Source organism: Lepisosteus oculatus, chromosome 20 (assembly GCF_040954835.1).
Source record: "Lepisosteus oculatus isolate fLepOcu1 chromosome 20, fLepOcu1.hap2, whole genome shotgun sequence".
Classification (NCBI taxonomy): Eukaryota; Metazoa; Chordata; class Actinopteri; order Semionotiformes; family Lepisosteidae; genus Lepisosteus; species Lepisosteus oculatus.
In genome coordinates this window covers 15,997,028-16,019,562 of record NC_090715.1, presented here as the reverse complement: position 1 = coordinate 16,019,562, position 22,535 = coordinate 15,997,028, and the positions used below count along the sequence as shown (strand labels likewise).

Here is a 22,535-nt window from a genome sequence, read left to right as displayed (position 1 = left end):
CAAAGAATGGACTAGAAAACAAGACTGAAGGCTCACCCTTCTTTTACAGACTTTTAGATACTGAGGACTCCTAGCTAAATTCCTTCACTCTGCGTTGGAGCATTTTAAGTTCCTTGTGTTCCATGTGATTGGGTGTTTTATGGTTGGATTGCTGTAGAGATCTGCTCTTTTTATGGTCACACTGTGTTTGAGATACAATGAATGACAGAGCTTTATAAATTGAAGGTTTTATTGCAAATATAATTTAATAAACCCTTTAATAGTAATAATCCATAATTAACTTTTGATTCTTCTTCTTACATGTCCTTGGAGAAAGATGAATCGGAGGGTGACAGAATATTACACTGCACTGGAATTCCCTTTCAACAGGGCATCAGGGAGCCAGAATCCAACAAGTTTATAAATTCTGTCTTTAAATATTGTCCTATGTTCTTCTTTGATCAAGTGCTTTTCCATGTTTTTAGACATTTGTATGTGTCTGAGATGTATTTCAGTATTTTAGCTGAGTGCATTTTATCTCTTTAATACTGAGAGGGATTAAAATGAAACAAATGTGTTTTGGAGCCATTAGACTTTATTGCATTTTTAATGCCTCACATTACACTTCTGATTCACAGTACAGCACATTGATATCATGTATCTGGTTGTTGTGCTATAAAGAGGATGATGATGTGATGATGGTAAGGAGGAGGAATATCATTCTCATTATTGTAACACCGGTGGTATACTGTGGACCAGAGCAAGTGAACGGGATTAATGACGTAGTTTTAGGGAGTGGGCGTCCTCAGAGGGGCTCTGTAAGAGTAGTAGGAAGAAACACACCCCCAGAAGGTCTCCACAGCCGAAACGTTGTGCTTCTTTTCTTCCCCTGTCAGAGTGGAATAGACCTGGAGTTGTTCCTCTGCAGCCTGCGCGCGCTGACACGTCTCCCTGCTTGAGTGCTATCAGAGAGGTGCAAGGTTCGAGCCCTTCCTGCCTGCCTGTGTGTCACACAGGGTGCTCCTATACCCCCAGCATGTGGGAGATGAGCTAGAAGCAGCAATACTGCCCCAGCCCCCCAGACCGTCTCTGCTTCTTCAATCTCCTCCTCCTCCCCCGCCCAGTCTGGCCAGGTCACAGGCGCTGCAGGTGGGTTCTCTGCCCCTTTCTGATACTTCCTTTCATGCCTTTTAATAAGAGACAGATCACTGACCATCAGCCTCTGACATGTTTTTTTTTGGTTTAAAATTTCCAGTGGCTGTTGTATTATTACTTGTTGTATGAGTTTTAAATATGGTTTCAGTTTACAGCAGTTGTCTTACAAACCCAGGCAGTTTTATCCTGTAGTCCCAGAGTGCAGCTTATTCCCCCTTCTTCTGGAAGATTTTGCCCTCTGATCTGCGCTTTCTAGATGATTTCTGATGAGGAAACGTCGGTCCCTCGGAAGCTTCTCTTTAACAGCTCGCAGCAGGAGGTAGTCTCTGTTTCTGACACCATCCTCCGGAGAAAGAGGAGGAGTCGAAGAGGCTCTGTACGGAAAACAGTCTCTCCTCGCAGTTCCAGGGCAACAGGTCCGTCCTCAGATCACTAAATCATCCTGAAAACCAATCAAGATCCAGAACATCTAAACTTAAAAGTCATAGGGTATGTCAGCCACAAATCTTATAACAAATGCAAAAAAAATCCAGATTTGATGTAAGGGAAAATATAGCTTCCACCCAGAATAACCACCTTAGAGTTTTGGCAAGCCAGGCTGAAGGGAATTGATCCTTTTTGAGAAGATAATGAGAGAACCTGATACAAGTGTTCATAATCCTCAAAATCATCAACACAGCCCACTCAGTGGACTTTAGAACAAACAGCGGCATGGTGAGAGGACTCAAGAGAAACTACTCAGAAGTGCATTAAACCCAAGAACAGGGAACACTTCTTGACCCAAAGGAGCATGGAAGTGAGTTCTTTAACAATCTCAGAATCATTTTTAATCAAGCTAGAAATGTATTTTGAGAATCAGAGCATGGTCATATCATGGGACCCTTAGTATTGTGAGTCAAGATGAGGAAAACACATAGAGCCAGCTTGTCTAGAGCAGCATGTTTAAGATGCAGGGCCTGATACTCCACTCACTGGTCTACTTCTCCATTTCCTTTTACTGGAGCAGAGCCAGTCACCTCCTCATCATGGGCATCTGGAAGCCAATTAATCAAGAATCACCCATCTTTTTATAATACTATAAAGGTAAAATCAACTGGAAAAAGACTTTGGCCAAAACCCCTCTCCCACTACAGTGGTCTATGCTAGCAATGCCCCTGTGTGTTTGTTTCTGCAACAGTTTATCAGCATCTGTTTAAACCAAATGGGTTCACCCTTCTAATGTGGAAATGAACTGAACTAGATAGAGTTGTTCTGCACAGTCCTAATAAAGCTATGTAATCATTCTGGCAAACCTTAGCGAAATACATGTTCCTTATTTCACAGGCACATTACATTTTTTTGTTTGTCCCTGTAAGGTGTTTTTCAGTGTTGGAAAGGTTTTTGCAAATAAATTTTGGCCCTTGCAGGATATTTAAATAATTTTTAAGAGTTCCTGAACTGAGCACTCCCTATCAGCATGTTATATTAAGCGGACAAAAACACAGTGTTTTAGAAGAAAAAGCTTTTTGCAGTATGCTTGCCATAAAAACACCTTTAACCGAAAATGTTAAACTCCAAAACAAACCTTTCTGTCATTGTCCAGAAAATGCAAGCCTGTGGCATTGCTGATCATCCTCGACTGCTGTCTATTCCTCAGGCCCCATCTGACACACAGTTTCATGTATAATAGATCACCTCCTTCAGAAAAAGACAGGAATGCAGCATGACAGGCCGTACTCTGGGTTGGTGTCTTGAGCTGGACTGTCAGGCACTAGGCTGTGCTTCAGGGACTCCTTGTGTCACAGTGCCTTCAGTTATTGCCTTTCTTTTCCAGCACAGCAACAGATTTTCAGTGGCATTACCTCCAACCCCAAAAGATAAAGTTAACTGGAAGCAAAACACTGCTAGGCGGGTCACAGCCTTGTCTGCGACTTACAGAACTTTTTCGTCTGGAGACGCTGTGCAGTGTCACCATCAGCCTGTACTGATCATTCAATTTGCTCCCGCAAATACATTGATCCAAGACAGAAATGCCTAGGGCCATCATGGCTGCATTCGGCAAAAGATCAATTTACAGGAATCAAACTGAACATTTTCTAGTAATTTAAAAAAGACAACAATGAAGCTGGTCTGTGTTGTACATAGTAGGCATATGGTCACCTATGGCTGTGTCTGTGTTCCACATACTGTACCAAATTCTGATTATCTTATAACTTACTTCAGTTGCCACCACAGCAGCTGATAAACCACACCAAGAACTGTTGAGTCTTCAGGATCTCGGCTGGGTCTTAGGATTTTTCAGGATCCTGTGACCTGAAATCTTCTTGAAGTGGTTTTCTTTTTCAGTACAAGTGTTTCTACTGAGATCCATGTGGGCCACCTTGATTGATACATGCATGTGCATGCTGCAGGAACTGCACAGAGAATCAAGCTCGAATTGGAACTGAAACAGAGACAGTTTGAATCCTGTTTTCGTAGCCAGCACTGCTGGGATCTCTTTTGAAAGAAGCGAACTGTCAAGGGTTGAACAGCCTCAGATGATGTTTACTGTGCAGATACTTGACAAAGTGCCTTCAAATATTTATAAGAAGTGATAAACCAAAAGCAGCCACAGAGAAAGGTAGAGATATCTTTTATTTTTTGCTTACTATCTCTCAACAAATCAAGGTGAACAGCAGCCAAACAGGAACTGAGGCCTTCCATTAATGGAGACAGATTGCAAAACAGGGCAGCCTGTGACTGCTTCATTATTGTAAATATGATTTTGGCCACAAGCATTCAATTAAAACAAAATGAAACCGGTGTGATAATTTGGCTAAAAACTCATTTCACAGTAAATGAAGTATACTGGTATAGTTCGCAAGTATGGCGTAACATTTAAATCAGAGCTGTCCAGCCTCTTCAAAGCAGCAGCTGGCAGAAGCTGTTAGATTGGCAGTAAGAGCCAAGCTGGAGTGAAGGGCTGCAGAAGCACCAGCCCTCCGGGACCAGGAGATACTTCCTCTCCTCACACAGATGACTGTCCCCATTAGCTGGAGACTGAGATCTGACACTGTAAACCATGCTCATCCCAATGAGCTTCAGAAAAAGACTTACCCTTTCAATAAGCAACTACAAGGAAAACAAAAGACTGCAAGGAAAATTACTGATTTTTTTTCTTGTAGAAGTTTAACGTTTGTCATCAGCGGGGGGGTCAGCTGTGAAAGTTACAGGCTAGTAGTGTGTATGATCGCTGTCAGGAGCAGTACAAGCCATGTGTCTCTCAAGCTTTGCACCAGCTTGCAGATGTTGTCTTAAGGGACCATATATCCCGTTCCTCTTATTAATCCAGAACAATCCATGTGCCTCTTCACTGGTCTATGTGCTCTCGCTGCCACAGGCTGTCTCAATAAATCCGACAAGCCTGCGATGGGACTTGAGTCTGCTGGAAGGGGAATCTATGGCATGCTTATCGCTTTATCGTCTGGCAAGAAAACCTGTGCGACATGAGCAGAATATTATCAAGGGTTGGCAGGTGAGGTCCTGTGTAGCGCCATGTAGTCATAAGTAGACACTCCCGGCCAGACCATCACACTTTGGCCTCCCCAGCAATCCTAGCAGAGATGCTTGACTCGTGGTCTCCCACGGTGGGCCGGGCTACTGACGGACTGAGCTAGACTGTAATGCCTTGCCAGGTTAGAAACTGCTGCCTCAGACCGGGGGAGCCTGCTTGCAGATGAGTGTCCAAGCACACTGATGGCACAAAGCTGTTGTCTTTGTCTGGCTAAGAGGGGCCTAGTAATAATAATAATAATAATAATAATAATAATAATAATAATAATAATAATAAATAATAATAATAATAATAATAATAATAATAATAATAATAATAATAATAATAATTGCTTACACTTATATAGCGCTTTTCTGGACACTCCACTCAAAGCTCTTTACAGGTAATGGGGACTCCCCTCCACCACCACCAGTGTGCAGCCCCACCTGGATGATGCGACGGCAGCCATAGTGCACCAGAACACTCACCACACACCAGCTAAAGGAACATAGTGGTTCCTTTCCGTCTTTTCTGTCCTTTCCCAAGGCTGGACGTTCAGCAGGTCCCATCACCTGTACCCAGCCATCTCTCTCAGTAGTGATCTGACTTCGTGTTTATGAAGAAGTCATCATCACCCAAGTGAATCACAAAAAATACCAAAAATACTTATTCAACATCCGCATATTTTTATATTTTATTTGTCCAGAAACATACATAAGTAAAAAGGGTGATACATTTCTTTTAATGTTTGATTGTATAAACTCTTCATAAAATCACTTTCTCAACGAAGATTTTTGGCACAAGTTGGTAACTTTGGCTACTCATATCATTTCTTCTTTCCTCTAGGCCTCAAATCAGTGTGCTATTGAAATGAGTCAAAGACACTTTTTAGGTCTGAAACAGGCCTTGTCCCTCTGTAAGGTAGAACACACACTGTGCAGCACTGTGTATGTCTAAAGGTAGACTCCACAGCTCATGAGTTAAGAGCACAGCTTGGTTTCTGATAAATGCAGTAGCAGATTGGAAATCATAGACAAAAAAGGTTGTTGAGTCTCGTACACAGATTTGAAGGACTCGCTAAACCCCACGAGGATGGAAGAAATGACATCAAGGGTGAATGAGTTTCTAAATATGTAGGTTATGGAAGATTGCACAATTAAAATATTTACTTGCAGGTCCCACCTCTTAGTAGTTGTGCTGAAGCGTGATAGAATTCTGAGCAATATTCTATAGGAAATAGTGCAACGTCTTTAAGTTAGAAACATTTTATCCAAACCAATAGAAATCAACATATGTTCTGCTTAACTGATACTGTACAGAATTTACATATAAAATCAGTAAAAAAAAACATGTACTGATTGCTCTCTTGTTTTGTCTTTTGTATTTTACATCTTTTTGACAACTGACATTAGTTTGTTTTAATTTTATTTGTAACTTTCTTTACAGCATATCACTTGTTGCCTCATGTGGACAAGCTTCTCTGTGAAAATAAGGTGCTTATCACAAAGCACGTTTCTTGGTTAAATAAATGAATCTTAAATCGAGATGCTGGTTTGTTTCTCCCCTGAGTGTCTATGTATAGTATTTCACTTTACTTGTAGACAAAAAATAAATCTCTTGTGCTGAACCTCTGAAATATAGAAACATCTTCATCAAAGTGGAAGGGTGGTGGCACGAACACACATACAGCTTGCATATAAGTGCTGTTCATTCCTCAAAATACAAAGGCAAAGAGCTAGAAAAACTGAAGTCTTCTTAAAAATAGACCAAGCCATACAAACAAGAAGAATATTTCACACCAGGCTAGGCAGTCTTAGTTCACTTAAGAGAAGTGGGAAATTTCTACACATTCCAGTGGTTTTCATCATTTATTCCACCATGTTCTCCCAAGGACTGCAGTATCATTTTTCATTACCTATGTGTGATTTGTAAAAGACCTTCCTTTTATCATGACTGTGCTTAACAACATCAACATCCGCCTGCTTTCAGAGAGCTGTGTCTAACCACAACCAGTTTTTACATGGCTGTTTAGCTGTTGGCGAAAGAGGCACATAAATGAAGAGATCCCGGAGTCTGAAGTCAGGTCCTTTACGTCAGTCCTAACGATTACCCTTTCATCCTTTACCGCTCATCTGAAATGCAGTCCTCCAATAATTCCTCCACTATTAGACCTTCATAACCAAGGCAAAATCTGAAACCTATCATTCTCCAATTACCACATCTCACTACGACATGTCTGGGTAGCAATGCCAACAATGACAGGAATTAAGGTAACAGTATTGCACCTTAACATGCTGGAGGATACCAGAGAACACACTAACTGATGCTAGCATAACTACCAGTTGTAAAACTAACATGTTATAGTGAATAGAAAACAGACGATGGAAACACAAGTGATTTAAAGCATAGACTACAGACCTTCAAAGCTGCTCTAAATGCCTCAGATCAAATATGAAACTCATACTGCATGGAGGGAGAAATGCTCTGTGACACTTTAATGTGAATAAAATAGCTAGTTGAACAGCTGTTAGAAGCAAACATATCATTTAATCTACTTGCAGCAATAAACCAGCAACAGATCAGTAAATATGTTAAACAAGATCAGGGGAGTAACTTTGGTAAAATAACTGATGGATGAAATTCATTTTCAAAGTAAAAAGTGCTTATTAAATTTAACCTTAAAAAAGATTGTAAGATTTGTTTCTTACATTTCAGGGGCCAAAAGTGACTAAGACAAGAAATAAATACTTGGGATTTGATAAGATAATGCAGGCCCTAATTTTACAATATTAATTTATTGTCAGGTTGCACAACTATGCAAGTCAAGAGAATGTGAAGAGAGATCTACATTAGTCACTATTATGTCAGAAAGAGTCAACCTGAAACTTAGCTCACAGTTTCAAATGCCACAAATGTGTGTACATCAAGAAACTTATCACTTGGCTCCATGGAGCAATTAACTACTGAAGTCTTGTGGAAACCTGGTAATGTTTACCCACACTCCTTTTAACCACTTCCTCCAATTCAGAATCATGGGGGAGCCCGAGCTCTTCCCAGCATGCAACCAGCACAAGGCAGGACACATCCTAGACAGGATGCCAGGCCATTGCAGTATACACAGGCATGTACACCAGGGCCAGTTTTCCAGAAGCCAAATAAGCTAGAAGTATTGTTTTTGAACTGTGGAAGGAAACTGGAGCACCTGGAGGAGACCCAGGTGAACACAGGAAGAGCATACAGGCTCCACACAGATAGTGGCCCAGGTACACTTAAGACAACATACGAATTCTCTTGGTGAATCTTGAGGTGAACATCACTCTGTCAACTTTCTTTGTGTTGTTTTTTTGGACACTGTCAATATTACTACAAATGGGGCACGTTTCCAGACAGCCAGAAGCCAGAATCTGTTGAGCCAACTTTGAAAGTAACTCTATTATAGTGCAGTAACACTAGAGGCTAGAGTGATATTTTTTTAGTTCATAAAGCTCAGTAAAATAAGATTTTTTTGTAATCGCACAATATTAGCCTTGATCTTATTTATTTTATGTATGTGTTGTAAAAACTGATTTACAGAAAAGCAAATGGATCAAGACTTAATTTGCAGCAGAGGATAAGGAAAGATTTAGCATTCATGTTGTATTAACTAAGCGAATGTGATGCATATCTAATGCATTCATTACGCTACTAACATTATGAATTAGAACATCTCTAAATCCTATTTCACACGTGACTTCTGTTGCATGAATACTTGTTATGCAATGTTTTTAAATAATATATTTAGGTTTACATATAATATATAAAAAGAAAACTAGGGCATCTGATTTCTTCAACACTGGACCTATGATGTTAGGGACTGTATCACATATGTATTAATCACATTAATTAAATTAAATTATATTTGGGAAATATTTAATACATTATTTTAATGAATTCATTTCCTAAGTTATACATTCTTTGTACTATAAAAATACTTTAATTTGGTAATACACAATAACCTAAAATTTACAGTATCCGTGCAGTATGTTTTACGGGAGCAACATCTTTATGAAACGACACACATTTTCACACAAAGTCAATAGTGAGACCATTTTGTATGAATCGGTCACCAAGTGGTAGACTAACCCCAGGTGGAATCCAGCTCTGGCCATCTTCTAATGGCTTTATCCCACACAGTGACACGGAGCAACAGGCACACGGCAAGCCGGTCCATCCCAGGGCACACAGACACACACGCAATCAAACCAGGGCCAGTTTTCCCAGAAAACAATTAACCATACAGCATGTGTTTGAACTGCGAGAGGAAACCCACACGAACACGGGGACAACAAACTACCTGCACGCAGGGAGTGTCCAAGGAGCTGAACCCAGGGCCGCAGTGCTGACTGCTGTGCCCCCTGGAGTGCCACAGATACAACCTGAGGTCTCCCATGCACCATGACGAAAAACAGACTGGAACCCCTACTGTCACCTTGACCACAAGACAGCTGCAAGTGGTTCTCATTAGTGTTACAACCTTCGCATGTCTGGATTAAAAACAATCATCTGACCAACAGAAATCTGCTCTTCTTTCAATTCAGTTTCAGAAAGGACTTGAAAACAGTGGAGAAGCAGATCTTTAAGGACAAAAGAGAAAGGAGATATCATTCACAATACGAACTCAAAAGATGTAATACATAGCAATAAGTGGTTTTAATGACAGAACACTCTTGAAGAGAATGCTAAATGGCTAAATAGAGGACTCATGTCCTGTACTTATCAAAGGTGAATGTATATAATATGTGGAGGTGCTTTATGGCTGCATATTGTAGTCAGTAGGGCTGAAAAGGCTGGAAAAACTCCTTTTTCCTTGCAGGCTTCAGACAGTTAAGTGAACAGTATGAAGAGCATCGTGGGCTTGAGAGCCTGTTGTGCCTTTTCTCAGCTCGTCTGATGGAGCAGTAATTAAGAGGCAACCCCAGAAACCCGATGAGGCCTCTGTGACTAAGGTGCCAATAGACCACCAGCTCTCAGCTCTATTAGGGAAAATGGCATGCTAAGAGTTGTGATCTTAATTCAGATATACTCATTACTGCTTAAATTTATGCAGTTTTATCACAGTAATTTTATTGTGGTATTTTCAGACCTTTATTTTAGTTTCAGCCTTCTATGTTTTTAACATTCTTTCAATTACTGCAAGGGATCATTGACATATGGCAGCCTGCCATTCTGAAGTTGTTTCTAAGACACGTATGGTGAATACTTTGCCATGGCAAGAGCTTTTCTCCAGCTTGAGGCTGAGAGACTGGGACTTCCATGAGCAGCATGTAGCAAAACTGAACTAGGCAAAGAAAGAAAAGCAAAGACTCCTCGTTACACGGACTGGAGAACACCAAATTGTCTGCATGAAATATGTTATGTAGGATATAATTTATCAACTTATAGATAAATAGAGAAAAATGACACCCCAACAGATTCCTAGGGTTTAATTACCCTCTTGCGCAGACAGCACCCATCTCCTACGAATAGAAGTCCAGCCCATTCTGCTCGCTCTCATCCGAGGAAGGGCCCTGCTGCGGGTCCGAATCGGATTCAAACATGGGGCTCTGCTGGAGCCCGGACTTGCCACCCCCCTGCGTTGCTGTCAAAGGCGGGGAGCTGGTGTTCCCCGGCTGGGGCTCGGGGGCCGTCCGGGGGCCCCTGGGAGAGCGGAAGCCCAGCGCCTGCAGCCCGGGGCCGGTGGAGGCTGGGGTTCTTCTGGACCAGCAGCCCAACAAGGCCTCCTTCATTCTGCGGTTCTCTCTGCAGGCCGACTCCCAGACCAGCTCCAGCTCACTTTCCACGTCTCTGAGAGGAGCAGCAAAGGGGGGAAGAAAAGGAGAAAAGACAAGAAAGTGCAATTTAATTCCCATCTCTCATCTTCCCAGAGCACCTGTCAGATTAATAAATGTCCTTTTGTGGCCACAGGCAAAGTAAGTGAACCTGAGAACTCACTGCGGCCACATACAGAAGTTTGGCCAATCCCTGGCTCCCTGAGACTTCACCCTGCTTTGCCTCTTGCTAAGGAGTTTAAAAGCGCAGCAAACCTCAGGACAATCAAACTAGTGTCCCAGTAAAGGGTGACTGCGTCTATACCCCTCTGCAATGCAATTATTTACTGCACTAGGAAGCTGTGCTCAGAACCAATTATGCTGGATGAAAATATTCACTGTGCACTGCAAATGCAGTTACACAAGCAATTTCACATCACAGGAATTTAAAGGGTTAAAATATGGCACATATGAACAGGAATGGTGTATTAAGTAACAAATAATACTAATTCATTATAAACAAATGCTACAAAAATTCTCTGAGTTTGATTAACTTGAAGCATAAAAATAAAAAGCATAATTTTCACAGTAACTGCAATAAGATGCGTGTCTGTACAAGCGAGTGTAATAAGAAATTACATAGCAAACTACAAAAAAGCAAAGATAAACACTTAGAAATGATCACCATGCAATCCCACACGTTAACAAGCTATGATTTGCATTTAATCATCTTCCTTTTATTTAATCATCAAACCTTGTTTTTACCCTTGTAAAAATACAATTATCCAACTCATTTCCATATAATATGCATATTCCTTTCACCTTTGCAGATCTCTTTCACAGGTATTGAAAGGAAGAGCCATTAAAAAAGTAATTTCTAAATATTATTATAGTAGAAGCTTTAATGCCTGAGATAAACTATTATATTTAATCAGTTGTTCCTCAGAAACCCCCATCATAAAGATACTCCTTTCCTTCTGAAATGTGATTAGCAGACAGAGTAAGGTACAATAGTAGCAGGTCTGACATTTATGAATATCACTACTCATCTCACCCCCTTAAAAATCACTGTTTTCAGCCCATGATCAACATGAGTTATGATTATCACTGAACCCTGGAGTTCACTAATGAACAAGTAACAGGTTTATTTCCTGCTGGAAAGAGAAGAGAGAAAACACAACGTTTCGGCTGTGAAGCCTTCTTCAGGTGTGAGCACTGGAGTTCACTGTCAGATGTGGCGTTGCCCCCTAATATTCTATAGACCTCACTGATTCACCCACCAGCATCCCACATTTCTTTATTTCTTTTCAAACTGTAGACTGATTACCCGTGTTCATTTACACCACACTACACTATGAGAGAAGTGAAACGTGCACATTTGTACATCTGGCCTCTGCAAAGCCGTGAAAGTCAAATGCAACAGGATCTGGGATCAGACCTATATAGAGAGCAGACAGTATTGACCATTCTTATTATAGCTATGGACTCATTCCAGCTCAACTGCTGAAGCCAAGGGTGACAACATTAACCTTGCTGGCTTCTTTTATCTCCCAGCAGTGTTATTTAAGAAATGCATAGCATCATTAAATAAGTTACTGAGCATCAAAAGACACGTATTACTCTATTAATGCACATACAGTATTTTCTAGAAAAAAAAAATGGATTTTGAACATTGATTAAATGTTCTTGGGTCCATCCTGAAAAACCGATCATGACAGTTCATGACTTACTGTACCATGAGGCACTTGAGTGGCTTTCTTGTATAAGCTGTAAAACCGAGTGAGATAGGTGAGGAGGTGAATAAACGTCTTCAGCATCAAATGTGATAAAAATCAGAAACACGAAAAGGAATCGATATGACCCGCTTGTGAAGAGTTGATGCTTTCGTTCGGGACTGAATCGGCGCACTGTTGCTTGATGTGTGGAGTGTCCACGTCCAGCCGTGTCTAACCTGACAGGAGTTTCCAGTGAGCTAGTCGGTGAGTGGCAGGGCACGATCTGGGAGAGTCCGAGACGCAACACCTTGCCAAGATGGACACCTCATCGTGCTCCACCCTTATGATTGCGTCCAGACTGCCAGCTCCACTGCGTCAGAAACGACAGCTGCAGCTGCAAAGGAGGCAGTTCAACACTCGTTGCTTATGGGCAAGGGGGACACACAGTCAGTGCGGAAGCAAAGAAAGATATTGTGTTTTTATTTCTGATATAATAACTTTAATTAGTTGCAGCTGTAAGTCACATAGCTGTATTAATGTAAACAAAACTTTAACTCTAAGGATGTAGCTTGAAATAATTGAAAGACAAAGGAGGGCAAACCCATTCTGATGACTATGAGAATGTGCTGGATATATGCTTGGGCTAATTCAATGGGTGCCACACTGGTGCAGTTGTTAGCGTTGCTGTCTTGTGCCTTGCAGCTTGACTTCAATTCCTGCTGTCTGTGTGGAGTCTGTATGCTCTCTCCGTGTTCGTGTGGGTTTCCTTCCACAGTCAAAAGATATACTGCTGGTTAATGGACTTCTGTGAGTATGTGTGTATTTGTGTCTGTGTGTGCCCTGGTATCCAGTCTGTGGTGCACCCTGCCTTGCTCCCATTGCTTGCCGGGAAAGGCTCTGCCTACCCCATGAACCCGGAATCGGATAAAGTGGCTAGATAATGGCTGGGTTTATTCAAATGGCCATGCCATATGATTATTCAAAAACAAAGGCATAAATCCTAAATTCCTGCAGTTCTTACACACAATGCATTTGGTTCATTTGACATTCCCTTAACTTGTTTTACCCTCTGCAGCAGCATGATGGGGCATTAGGTATGGTATCCTCCTCAAGTCCACGCTGAAGTAATTCCATATAAAATTGAATGGCACTGTCTCACAAATACCTTTACAAGTGTATGTGGGAGTTAGATTGTGCTGTTGTGTTGTAATCGAATGCCAATGCTCCAGTCCCCAGGAAGCACAGCTCTCTCTGCCAGCCGTCAGAAGAATGGACAGAGAGAGCCCCCCAAGGGAGATGGGATGCCATGTGACTTCTCACAGCTGGAAAACCTCTTTATTTCAAACAGAAATAGCAAAAGGACTCCAGGCCACTATGCCATACAGCCAGAGAAGAAAGGCAGTGGATGGAGAAAAGCTGACACCTGGGGTGTTTAGGAAATCAAAAAGGTGCAATGACATTGAGCTTTAGCTTTTCTGCAGTTGACTCAATAGTTTCCATGGAATAAGGCCATTGGTAGGAAAGCTGAGACAGTATGACAAGATTCAACAGCAGCTACAATTCACTATTTTTGAAAACTGTCAGAAATAATATTTTGCAAATGATAGCACACAGTATTCCATAAACCAATGCATAAGGTCTACATAAATAATTAAGCACTTCCAAAGTCTTTCCAGTCATCTCCTATTTATAGTCACCTAAGTATTCCTCTCTCTAACATTAACACTTCCATCACATGTAATTTCTGACCACATCAATGGTCATGCAACTCCACTACACCAGTGGATGTCTTTGCACTTATTTATTGCCTTTTCCATTAATATTCCTGGGTATCCTGGTGGATATCGCCAGCAAGCATGCCTGGGTACTGACTGGGGGCGTGACATGAATGCTGATCCTTGGACTGACAATGGACTTCCTCAAGGCTCAGTCTTGGCTCCCACTCTATTGCATCTGTACATAAATGACCTCTCTAAAACCACACCCTGAAAGTTTACACATGCTGGCGACCTCCGTCTGGCAACACAATCCTCCAGTTCTGACACCTTGGACCAGGCCCTAAATGAGGATATACAGTATCAAAACAACACCCATCCTATTCACCCTGTTCACCTCTACAACACAAACGGCATGAAGGAGTTCAACATTCAGAACAATCACCTGATCTCCACCATTGCTGGTACAACATGGGACACTGCCACCCCCCGGGGTGTCGGCGTACAGGGAAATAAAGCAGATCCCACTACACAAGCTCACATTATTTTTTTATTTTTCATACAACTCCTAAATGTGGTCTCATCTCCCAGACCCGAGCTCTTCAAAGTATTTCACAATTGTTCCAGTTTTGTCTTAACAATTGTGATCATGTTTAATTTATATGAATACTGCCAAAGCTTTTATGTAAGGAAGTTAAGTGGATGAAAATCTTTTAGTGGGAGCAGGCATCTAAGACTCAAAGATATCACCCTCCTAAAAGGGACTGTACCTTGCAAATGTGCAGGAATAAAATATTCTTCTTCCACCTTATTATGATAAAGCTTCAGAAGCCACTTCTGCAATGACCTTTTTTCTGAATGCAGAATGCACAACACTGTGTGGCAACCTTTGGATTTTAAGACTCTGTATACACAAAAACGAGTATGGGTCATGTTAGCAAATGGAAGAGAGAACAACTCATGTTTTTTTTTCTTTCATTTTCATCATTGGGCCCTAAATGAGCTGTCAGATTAAGCCTCCCCTCAGAAACAAAGCTGTGATTGCTGCTTCAGGATGTTATTCCTATTCAATAGCTGACTGCATTAAGCCCCCCTTTCATCTCTCAATCAGGCCACGTGGCTGATAAGCAATTAGTGATCTGTCAGAACTAGTATGTGATTGTTGTGTGCAATAATAAGTTTAAGACAGCTTAATAGGAAACGGTGGTGCAGGTGTTAAACAAATGGAAGGAAGAGAAAACTGGGAAGACAAGTGCTGCTAAATAATTACAGCCCATACCAATTGCACTCCTATGGTTACATGTGGGTTCAGACAGCGTCATGGAAAATGTAATTCAAGTTAAACCTTAGTCTTGCACTACGTAATAAGTGCAATGTTCCATAAAATGAGGTCTAAGATTTATGGTGGTTTTCCCTGGCCTGACCAAAAAAATGGTCTGTTCTGGATCCAGAGCAGTAGGAGGCTGATGCTACACTGTCTCTGCACTGAATGCCAAAGGTCAGGAAAAAAGTTGTTGCCTAGTTTAATCACACCACAAACATTGTGTCTCTGCATTTTCACATGGCTGATAATGACAGGACTGTAAACATCTTCACATCCACCTGAAAACTCTCTGGGGGGACATACGGGAAACTTCTTTCTGGAACAGGAGAAAAAGGAGCTTTGCAGCCGGTATGGTGAAGTCTGAGGACCAGCTGGGGGAGTCTTGTGTTACGTCTACACTTGAAAATCAGACGATACTGAATCTCGAGCTTTAAATCCAGTCTGCTCAGATTCCGCTCAGCCTCACATGATATGAATCTGTGACAAGTGAGGAATTAATCTGAGAGGTGGCTGCCTGCATTTGTGCAAGGCTCCGTCTGATCAGCTCCCAGCCCCCAGCTCAACTCCACTTTCTTCATCCGAAACCTTCAGGTGTAGAACAAATTCTCTAGACATCAAATGGATGCAAGTGTTTGTTTTTCCTGACTCGAAGTTGTAAATCCTCTGGGGACTGTACACATACTGTGCACACAGTAGTCCACATGGCCCTGTCAGTACTTTCATTTGCAGTTCAATTCCATTGAAAGATCTCTCTACTTCCCTCGGTCAAATCAATTATTAATTTATATTTGTATCTAAAACAAGGCTACTCATTTAGTATATAAACGGTGTCAAACTGTCATTACTTATCAATGAAATAGCTTTGCAGTTTTACAATCATTCATCCAATTAAGAGACAGTTAAGATTTTGTAGATGATTAACGTAAGATGGAGAGGTCCAAAGCTTGAGTTTCTAACCACATTTAAGAAAATGTATCTTATTTAAAATAAGAGCCAATGGGCCAAATATTCTGAGGTGGTGCAAATAAATTAGAGAGCTTAAATTGTGAAAACCGTGGATCTGACCATATAAATGTCATTTAAAATGTTTTTATAAAACTTTCACCATTAATCACCGGACACCAACGATGCATTCATAACGTAAACTAATGCCACCAACAATACAGTGCATACCTATTGGGATAATCCACTATAAAAGAAAGGGGCATCTGGAAAACCCAGCAGGACAGTGGCTGACTGTGAGACTTGCTGCAGTGGGATGTCTAAACAGTAGTGATGCAGGGATACAGGCACTATTCTTTACGGAGAGGAAAAGGAAAGTGACTGCTGTTGAGGTATGCCCTTACTGTACAAGGTCCATGACTTCCTTTCACTCCTGAAATACTACCAAGAATTTACAAAAGACTATCTCCAAATCTGATTTATCAGGAGGTAAGAAATGTTGAGAACAACTCCACGCTCCGTTGTTTCTTAGCCTTGTCTTTTGTTGCACATTTTTCAAGTTGGGCAGCAGGAAAGCACAAGAAAGCAGGGCCTGTCCTGTGTGAAAACAGGGCTCACTAAATACAACTAGAACATTCAAACATTACTTTGGTATACTGGCTGATATTTTTAAAATAGGAGTTAATGATGTGTAATAATAAACATAACTAAAAAAAGGCCATTAGAAGAATTCAGCAAGAGTCTTAAAAAAACAATGAGTAGCAAACACAATAATTCTTGGGGGACACTTCAACATTCAGCTTTTTATTTCACGTTATGCTGTTGAGAATTGGCTTACGTTCCCAATAATTTAAAATAAAAAGTGAACTACTAAGTTCTTAAAATGTCAATAAAGTATGCCCATTTCAAGTTACTGTGAATGACAAGAACAGTACTTCAAATGGTAATGTAATCAAAACTCTAAGAGTGGTACTGTAACATTAAAGCCCAATAAATATTTCAGTATTTACAGTATTAAAATTCAATTGCTTGTTGGAAGGTTACACTGTGGAAGGCCATAGACTACTATAATCTTTAAAATATAGCTGCCCAGAATTCCATTAGAAAGTATTTGCTTTCTAAGTAAGCTTACAATCCATATCAGCATGATATAGCTCTTCCAGATGACTAGATATTCGTCTCCTGAAGACAAGACTTTGCCGGAAGGCCGAGAGACATCTCAAACTGCAACAAGCCAGTAAGGAATCCAGACTCTGCAATCAGAGAATACGGCAGCAGAAGTACCACACTTGTACTGCGGATCAGTCTGCACAACGTATATTGTGTTCGTCATCTGGATGCTGATCTAGCGTGTAGCAGGGTGTGCAGGGAGAGGAAGGCTTCCACTGTCAGGATCATGCTTTCAGACTTTGTAAGCGGCATCAAAAAGATTCACCCAAAGATGTCAAGTATGTGGAACACAAGAACGTATCGCACACGTGAGGCCTCCACAAGCCATCAGCCACCCGGAGACAGTCTGCCTCCTTCACAGTCCACTGCCTGGACATCCGGGCAGATAAGCAGCTGTGCACGCTTAGATGAAAGCTGACTGGTGAAGCTGGACTTACTTTAGCAAGCAGGCATTGCCAGGTGGCAAACATAATTACAAAAGACAGTTCATTGTAGACTTTCTCACACTGCTTGTGAATTAGACATGAAAATTGCACACACACAGAAAGTTTTTTTTGAACTTCTAACAAGCACTCTGAGATAATTCTGCAAATACATCAATATATTATGGATACACACAAATATGAATGAGAGAACTGGCCCAGGAGAGGAGGAACATCATGTACATGAAGGAAACCGTAACAGAGAACTAGGTGAAATACTTGTAGACTAATGGAATACACCCCAGTGCTCTATTACTTTATGGTCTGTTACATTACCTACAAAGTAGTGCCATGGTGTTTCAAACCTTGAATTATCAATTACACACTACTGTGGAAGCCAGAGATACAGTGCCCAGGGATCTGCTGGTCATGAATACCTCCAGATTTTTTAAAGACTAGTACAGAAAGTGTAAGCAGATTTTGGTATCGAACAAGTGAAGAATGACTCAGTCTTAATTATTTTAAATCTGCTTTTATATTCCATTTCCATGCAGCTTTTTCATTTAGAAATCCCATTACAATTTGCTTTATATGTTTAATCAATGAAGAACAAACCATATATTTAGAATAATTCTGTGTGATATGACTTGACCTTGAGCTCAGTGTGACACCTTGTCCTGTGGTCCAGTTTGAGGAGTCTGGAGAGACTCCCCTTCTGTTTCTTTTGACAGGGGGAGCAGGAGACTCCGGGCCATTTCCAAGAGGGAATAAAGGAAAGGAATGAGCCTTCTGAATGATGACAGTGACCTGTCAAACTGAGGAATGTTGAAACCCTCCTGACCCTCTCTGCCAGCCCACAAAGCTCTTCTGCTTCAGCCCTCTGGGGAATATCCCAGGAGCCCCTCTCAACTCACTATACTAATAAAGGAGGGATTCAGTATTAACTGAGCTTCATTTAGCTGCACGCACCATGTGCTGTTCACGTGCACATCTCTCATACAAGGGGAAGAGCCAGGGCACAGGAGTGTAAGTTACTCGCCTGGCTGTTGTGAAATGCCGAATCGTAGCCTCCCCTCATCAGGAAAAGAATTCAAAATAAGACAAGAAAGAAAACAAAAGAGACAAATAAGAGAGAAAATAAAATGCCTGAAAGGAGAACTCACAATACTGTAACTGAATGAAATATTAATACTGATTATTCCACCTGATAAAAAAAAAGCCCCCCTGAATTCATAAAAATTTGAAATACATAACTCTGCTCCCTCGCAGCTGTTTTTGAAGCACAACTGAGGTTGACATTCTTGTAACAAACCAAACTAGACAGCTGAGAGAGGGAAAAATGTCTCATGATACTCCATAACTTCAATGCATCCTCAGGTACAAGAAAAAAAGTTGTGGGCTAGCTACTCATGTGTTGTTCAAGAGGTGAGGAAAACTAGGTCATATTTATTTACTACTTTTTACACATTTGACAGATTACCTCCTTACATCCTTCAAATCCTAAATCTGTCTGCTTCCCCTTTAGAAGTCCTTGGAAAAATGCAAATTGCACCAATATTTTTTTAAAATGCACCATGGAATGCAGAAGCACACATAGAACATTTTATGTAAGCATTAATATTTAAACTTGTTCTATAGGATGGCTGTTTGACCTTTAAAAACCTTGCGTGATTTTCTTATTATGATTACTTACTGACCTTTTAGATTATCTTTCAACAAAGGAAAACAGGACAGAAAAACATGAATAGCAAACTAAAACTGAGGATAAATTACATCAAACATATAAGGGTTCACAATGAATCTTAAAGGTCAAAATGTAAAATCAGCAATACAAGAAAAGTTGTTATAAACCAGGCTGCAGATGTACTAAACCTGGTAATGATTTAAAACATACTTTGTTCTTTACAGTTTAAAAGGTAACACACTATTTACAAATATGGTTTAGTCCTTAACTAAATCCCCCGTTATACCGTTTTTCTTGCAGTCCATATTTTAAAGAGACATTTACAAACTGTCAAGTCTGGCTTTTTTTCTCAAAAATGTTAAACTGGACCCATGCCATACAGAGTGTGAAGTCCCACTGTTATATAGGAGTGTGCCATATTATCACACATACCAGGACAATGCAGATCAAAGCTTTCCTCTTTCTTTCTCTTCCAAGCCAGCTAAACAAACCTTTGGGACCTTTTTTCCTCTTCCTTCTCTTTGCGTATACAGTATTGGCATTTGCTCCAGAGGGCAATTCACACCCTGTGTCATTGTCACTCCTGCACGGCCAGAAACGCCGGTTTCCTTTTCTGTAGGGGCCAAAAGCAAACGAATACTTCTGGAATACACCGTCTGCTTTGTTTGAAATCGAAAAGAAGAGCAGTCTGAGATAAAATCTTTTGGATCTTTCATTCAAAATCCTCGCCCACCACAAGAATACCGGCCCCGGCAGGGGGGGTAGAACTTGCTCACCTCGTTCCCAGAGGACCTGCGTGTCCTGGAGCAAATGCCCTGGTAAGGGAAAGTGAAGGCTTGGTGGATATTTCAAAATAATTTCTGACCTTCGCAAAAGTTTTTTTTAATAAAGTCCTGGACTGATAAGGTCAGATCTGTAATAATTAGAAAATGCTGGATTTGTGGTTTTTTAAACTTGTCATTCAGATTAGAAATTCCACATTAAGAACTGACGTCAAAGGGATGAACTTTCAGAGAGCTTGTCACAGTCATTGCTGTTGTTGTTTTGTCTGCCTCTGTGTTGAAATGCAGAACAAACAGGAGGGTTTGGGTCTGCTGATTTTTCCCTTAATTGTTACAGAGGGCAGGGGGAAAACCAGTCCTGGACCTGGAAAAAACAGTTCAGCAAGTCTTACAGGTCTCCTGACATTACCTGTTTCTAAAGATTTGGAATTATTACTCAATTAGTTATTGGACAATAATTAAGTCAATGATCAATTAAGTAAAGAATATGGTCGACAAGGGAACTCTGAATCTTAGCTCTATGAATTTCTTGGTCACAATTAAACTGTCCCAGGTCTTTAGAAATTGAGAAGTAATGAGTACCCATGGAGTGCCATGCTGCTGCAGTGTTCAGCATTGCTGCCTTACAGTGCTGGGGCTCTGGGCTCGATTCGAAGTCTTTATAAATTGAGATTTCATTGTTACCCACAAAGACTCCTGAAGTGGGGTTTTCCCACAGACGGGCTAGAAATGCCTGACCTGAACAGAGCACAGTGATTTTTTCAAATTACTCATAGGCTCATAAAAGACTCATGTCCCTGAGATCAGTAGATTTTGATACCAGGCCTGATAAAATCACTCTCTATTTATCTAATCTTAGCAGGAGGAAGCTAATGTGTATAGACTTTAACAAGGAGGGAACTGAGGACAGAATTTGCTGTTCTTACATTCATGACAGCAGTGTGTCTCGAGTTAGCCAGAACCACGCAAGTCTGCTGGACCCTCACTGATTTCTAGTTCCCCTGTGATGTCCTGTGGGTAAATGATGCTTTAATCTGGCAGTGCAACTGGGACAGGTAAGGCTTTGTGTGCTGTTAAAATGAGATGATAAATAAACTAAGGATATTTTGAAGTTCAAAGCCCGATGATAGAAGTCAATAACATAAAATGAATTAAAAAACATTATTCCCAAACAATCTTCAAATTGCCTACAGAGTGCTACAGGCCACATTCTTAAAATGTGCTTCATTTAATCAGAATATTAATTACACAGGGAGAAAACAAAAATGAATTGAATGCAGATTCCAATATAGCGAATAGTATAAGAGGACACCAGTGCTTCACTTACAATCGAGTCTCTTGAATTTACACTAAAATAAAAAGAATGCAGTGCATTAAAACTAGCTGCAAGAATGCACAGGAAAATGAAAATAAAACATTGCCGTAATGACAAAGCAAACTATAAATAATGCATGACATTTGAAACACGCCACCATCAACATGCTGTTACATACATTTTTCAGATCTCTTTAGGTATGACACACAGCCACGTCATATGGTACAGAACGGCTGATCTTCAAGTCCATATACTGTAACTGCTGCAAGAACAGGCACAGGCTCTATACAGATAAATTATACCTTTCATATTTGACCTTAACCAGTCATCTACCCACACTTGATCTTTACTTTTTTATTCATTAAATGGACTATTGCATCATGCTCTGCATGCTGGTGAAGGAACAAACTTTGGTTTAGCAAAGGTGCAAAACATCCCCGATTTCTAATCTCTTTCAGATTTAGAGCGACTCATGTTCTGCCTCTTTTCAGACGTTCTGGGAGCTTGTGAGGCCCTGCCTTCTCGGGTTGTCTCTTACGTTTCCAGAGACACTCCTAGATCAGCTGCTGTTTGAGCCTAATGGCAGCACGACAGCAATGGCAAGAACTCCCTCCCTGAGCAGCTCAGGGGGGTGGCCTGAGGGAGCCTGCGGTCCCCTTCTTCTGACTTCACGATGTCGTCTGTCAGTCTGTCAGAGAGCCACCCCTGCTTAGGGGTTTGTCGACTCCTCAGCTCCTGTTTCCTCAGGGTGAGAGTACAAGCAGTATCTCCTCCACTTGTTTCGAAAACCACAGGAAACTACATTAAATGCTTCATACTGTTTGGGATATTTATTGAGTGGATATTCAGTCAAAATCAAGAGAGTTTCACAGATGTCTGAAAGAAATAAATCACAGTAATAAAACATGCAGGTGCGCTACTGATGCTTGACTCAAGGTATTTAGGAAAGACTGCACTGTTGTCCATCTGTATACGGACTGTGCAGCTGGTAACTCTCTCTGCTGTACCTGCTGCATCTTACATCTTATCTGTGGA

General features: G+C 40.9%; 1 protein-coding gene across 4 annotated transcripts in view; it reads right to left on the bottom strand.

Annotated features, from left to right (window-relative positions):
- Nucleotides 1-5,311: 5,311 nt before the first annotated feature.
- cep89 (centrosomal protein 89) overlaps nucleotides 5,312-22,535 on the bottom strand; it is an 84,493-nt gene continuing 67,269 nt past the window's right edge. For 3 of the 4 annotated variants that reach the window (XM_015368241.2, XM_069181169.1, XM_015368245.2), the window contains one exon: nucleotides 5,312-10,468. In XM_015368241.2, the coding sequence (XP_015223727.2) occupies nucleotides 10,141-10,468 (328 nt within the window). In that variant the 3' untranslated portion in view covers nucleotides 5,312-10,140. Of the gene's footprint in view, nucleotides 10,469-16,641; nucleotides 22,377-22,535 lie in introns of those variants that run through there. The other variant, XM_015368244.2, reaches the window with a different exon arrangement.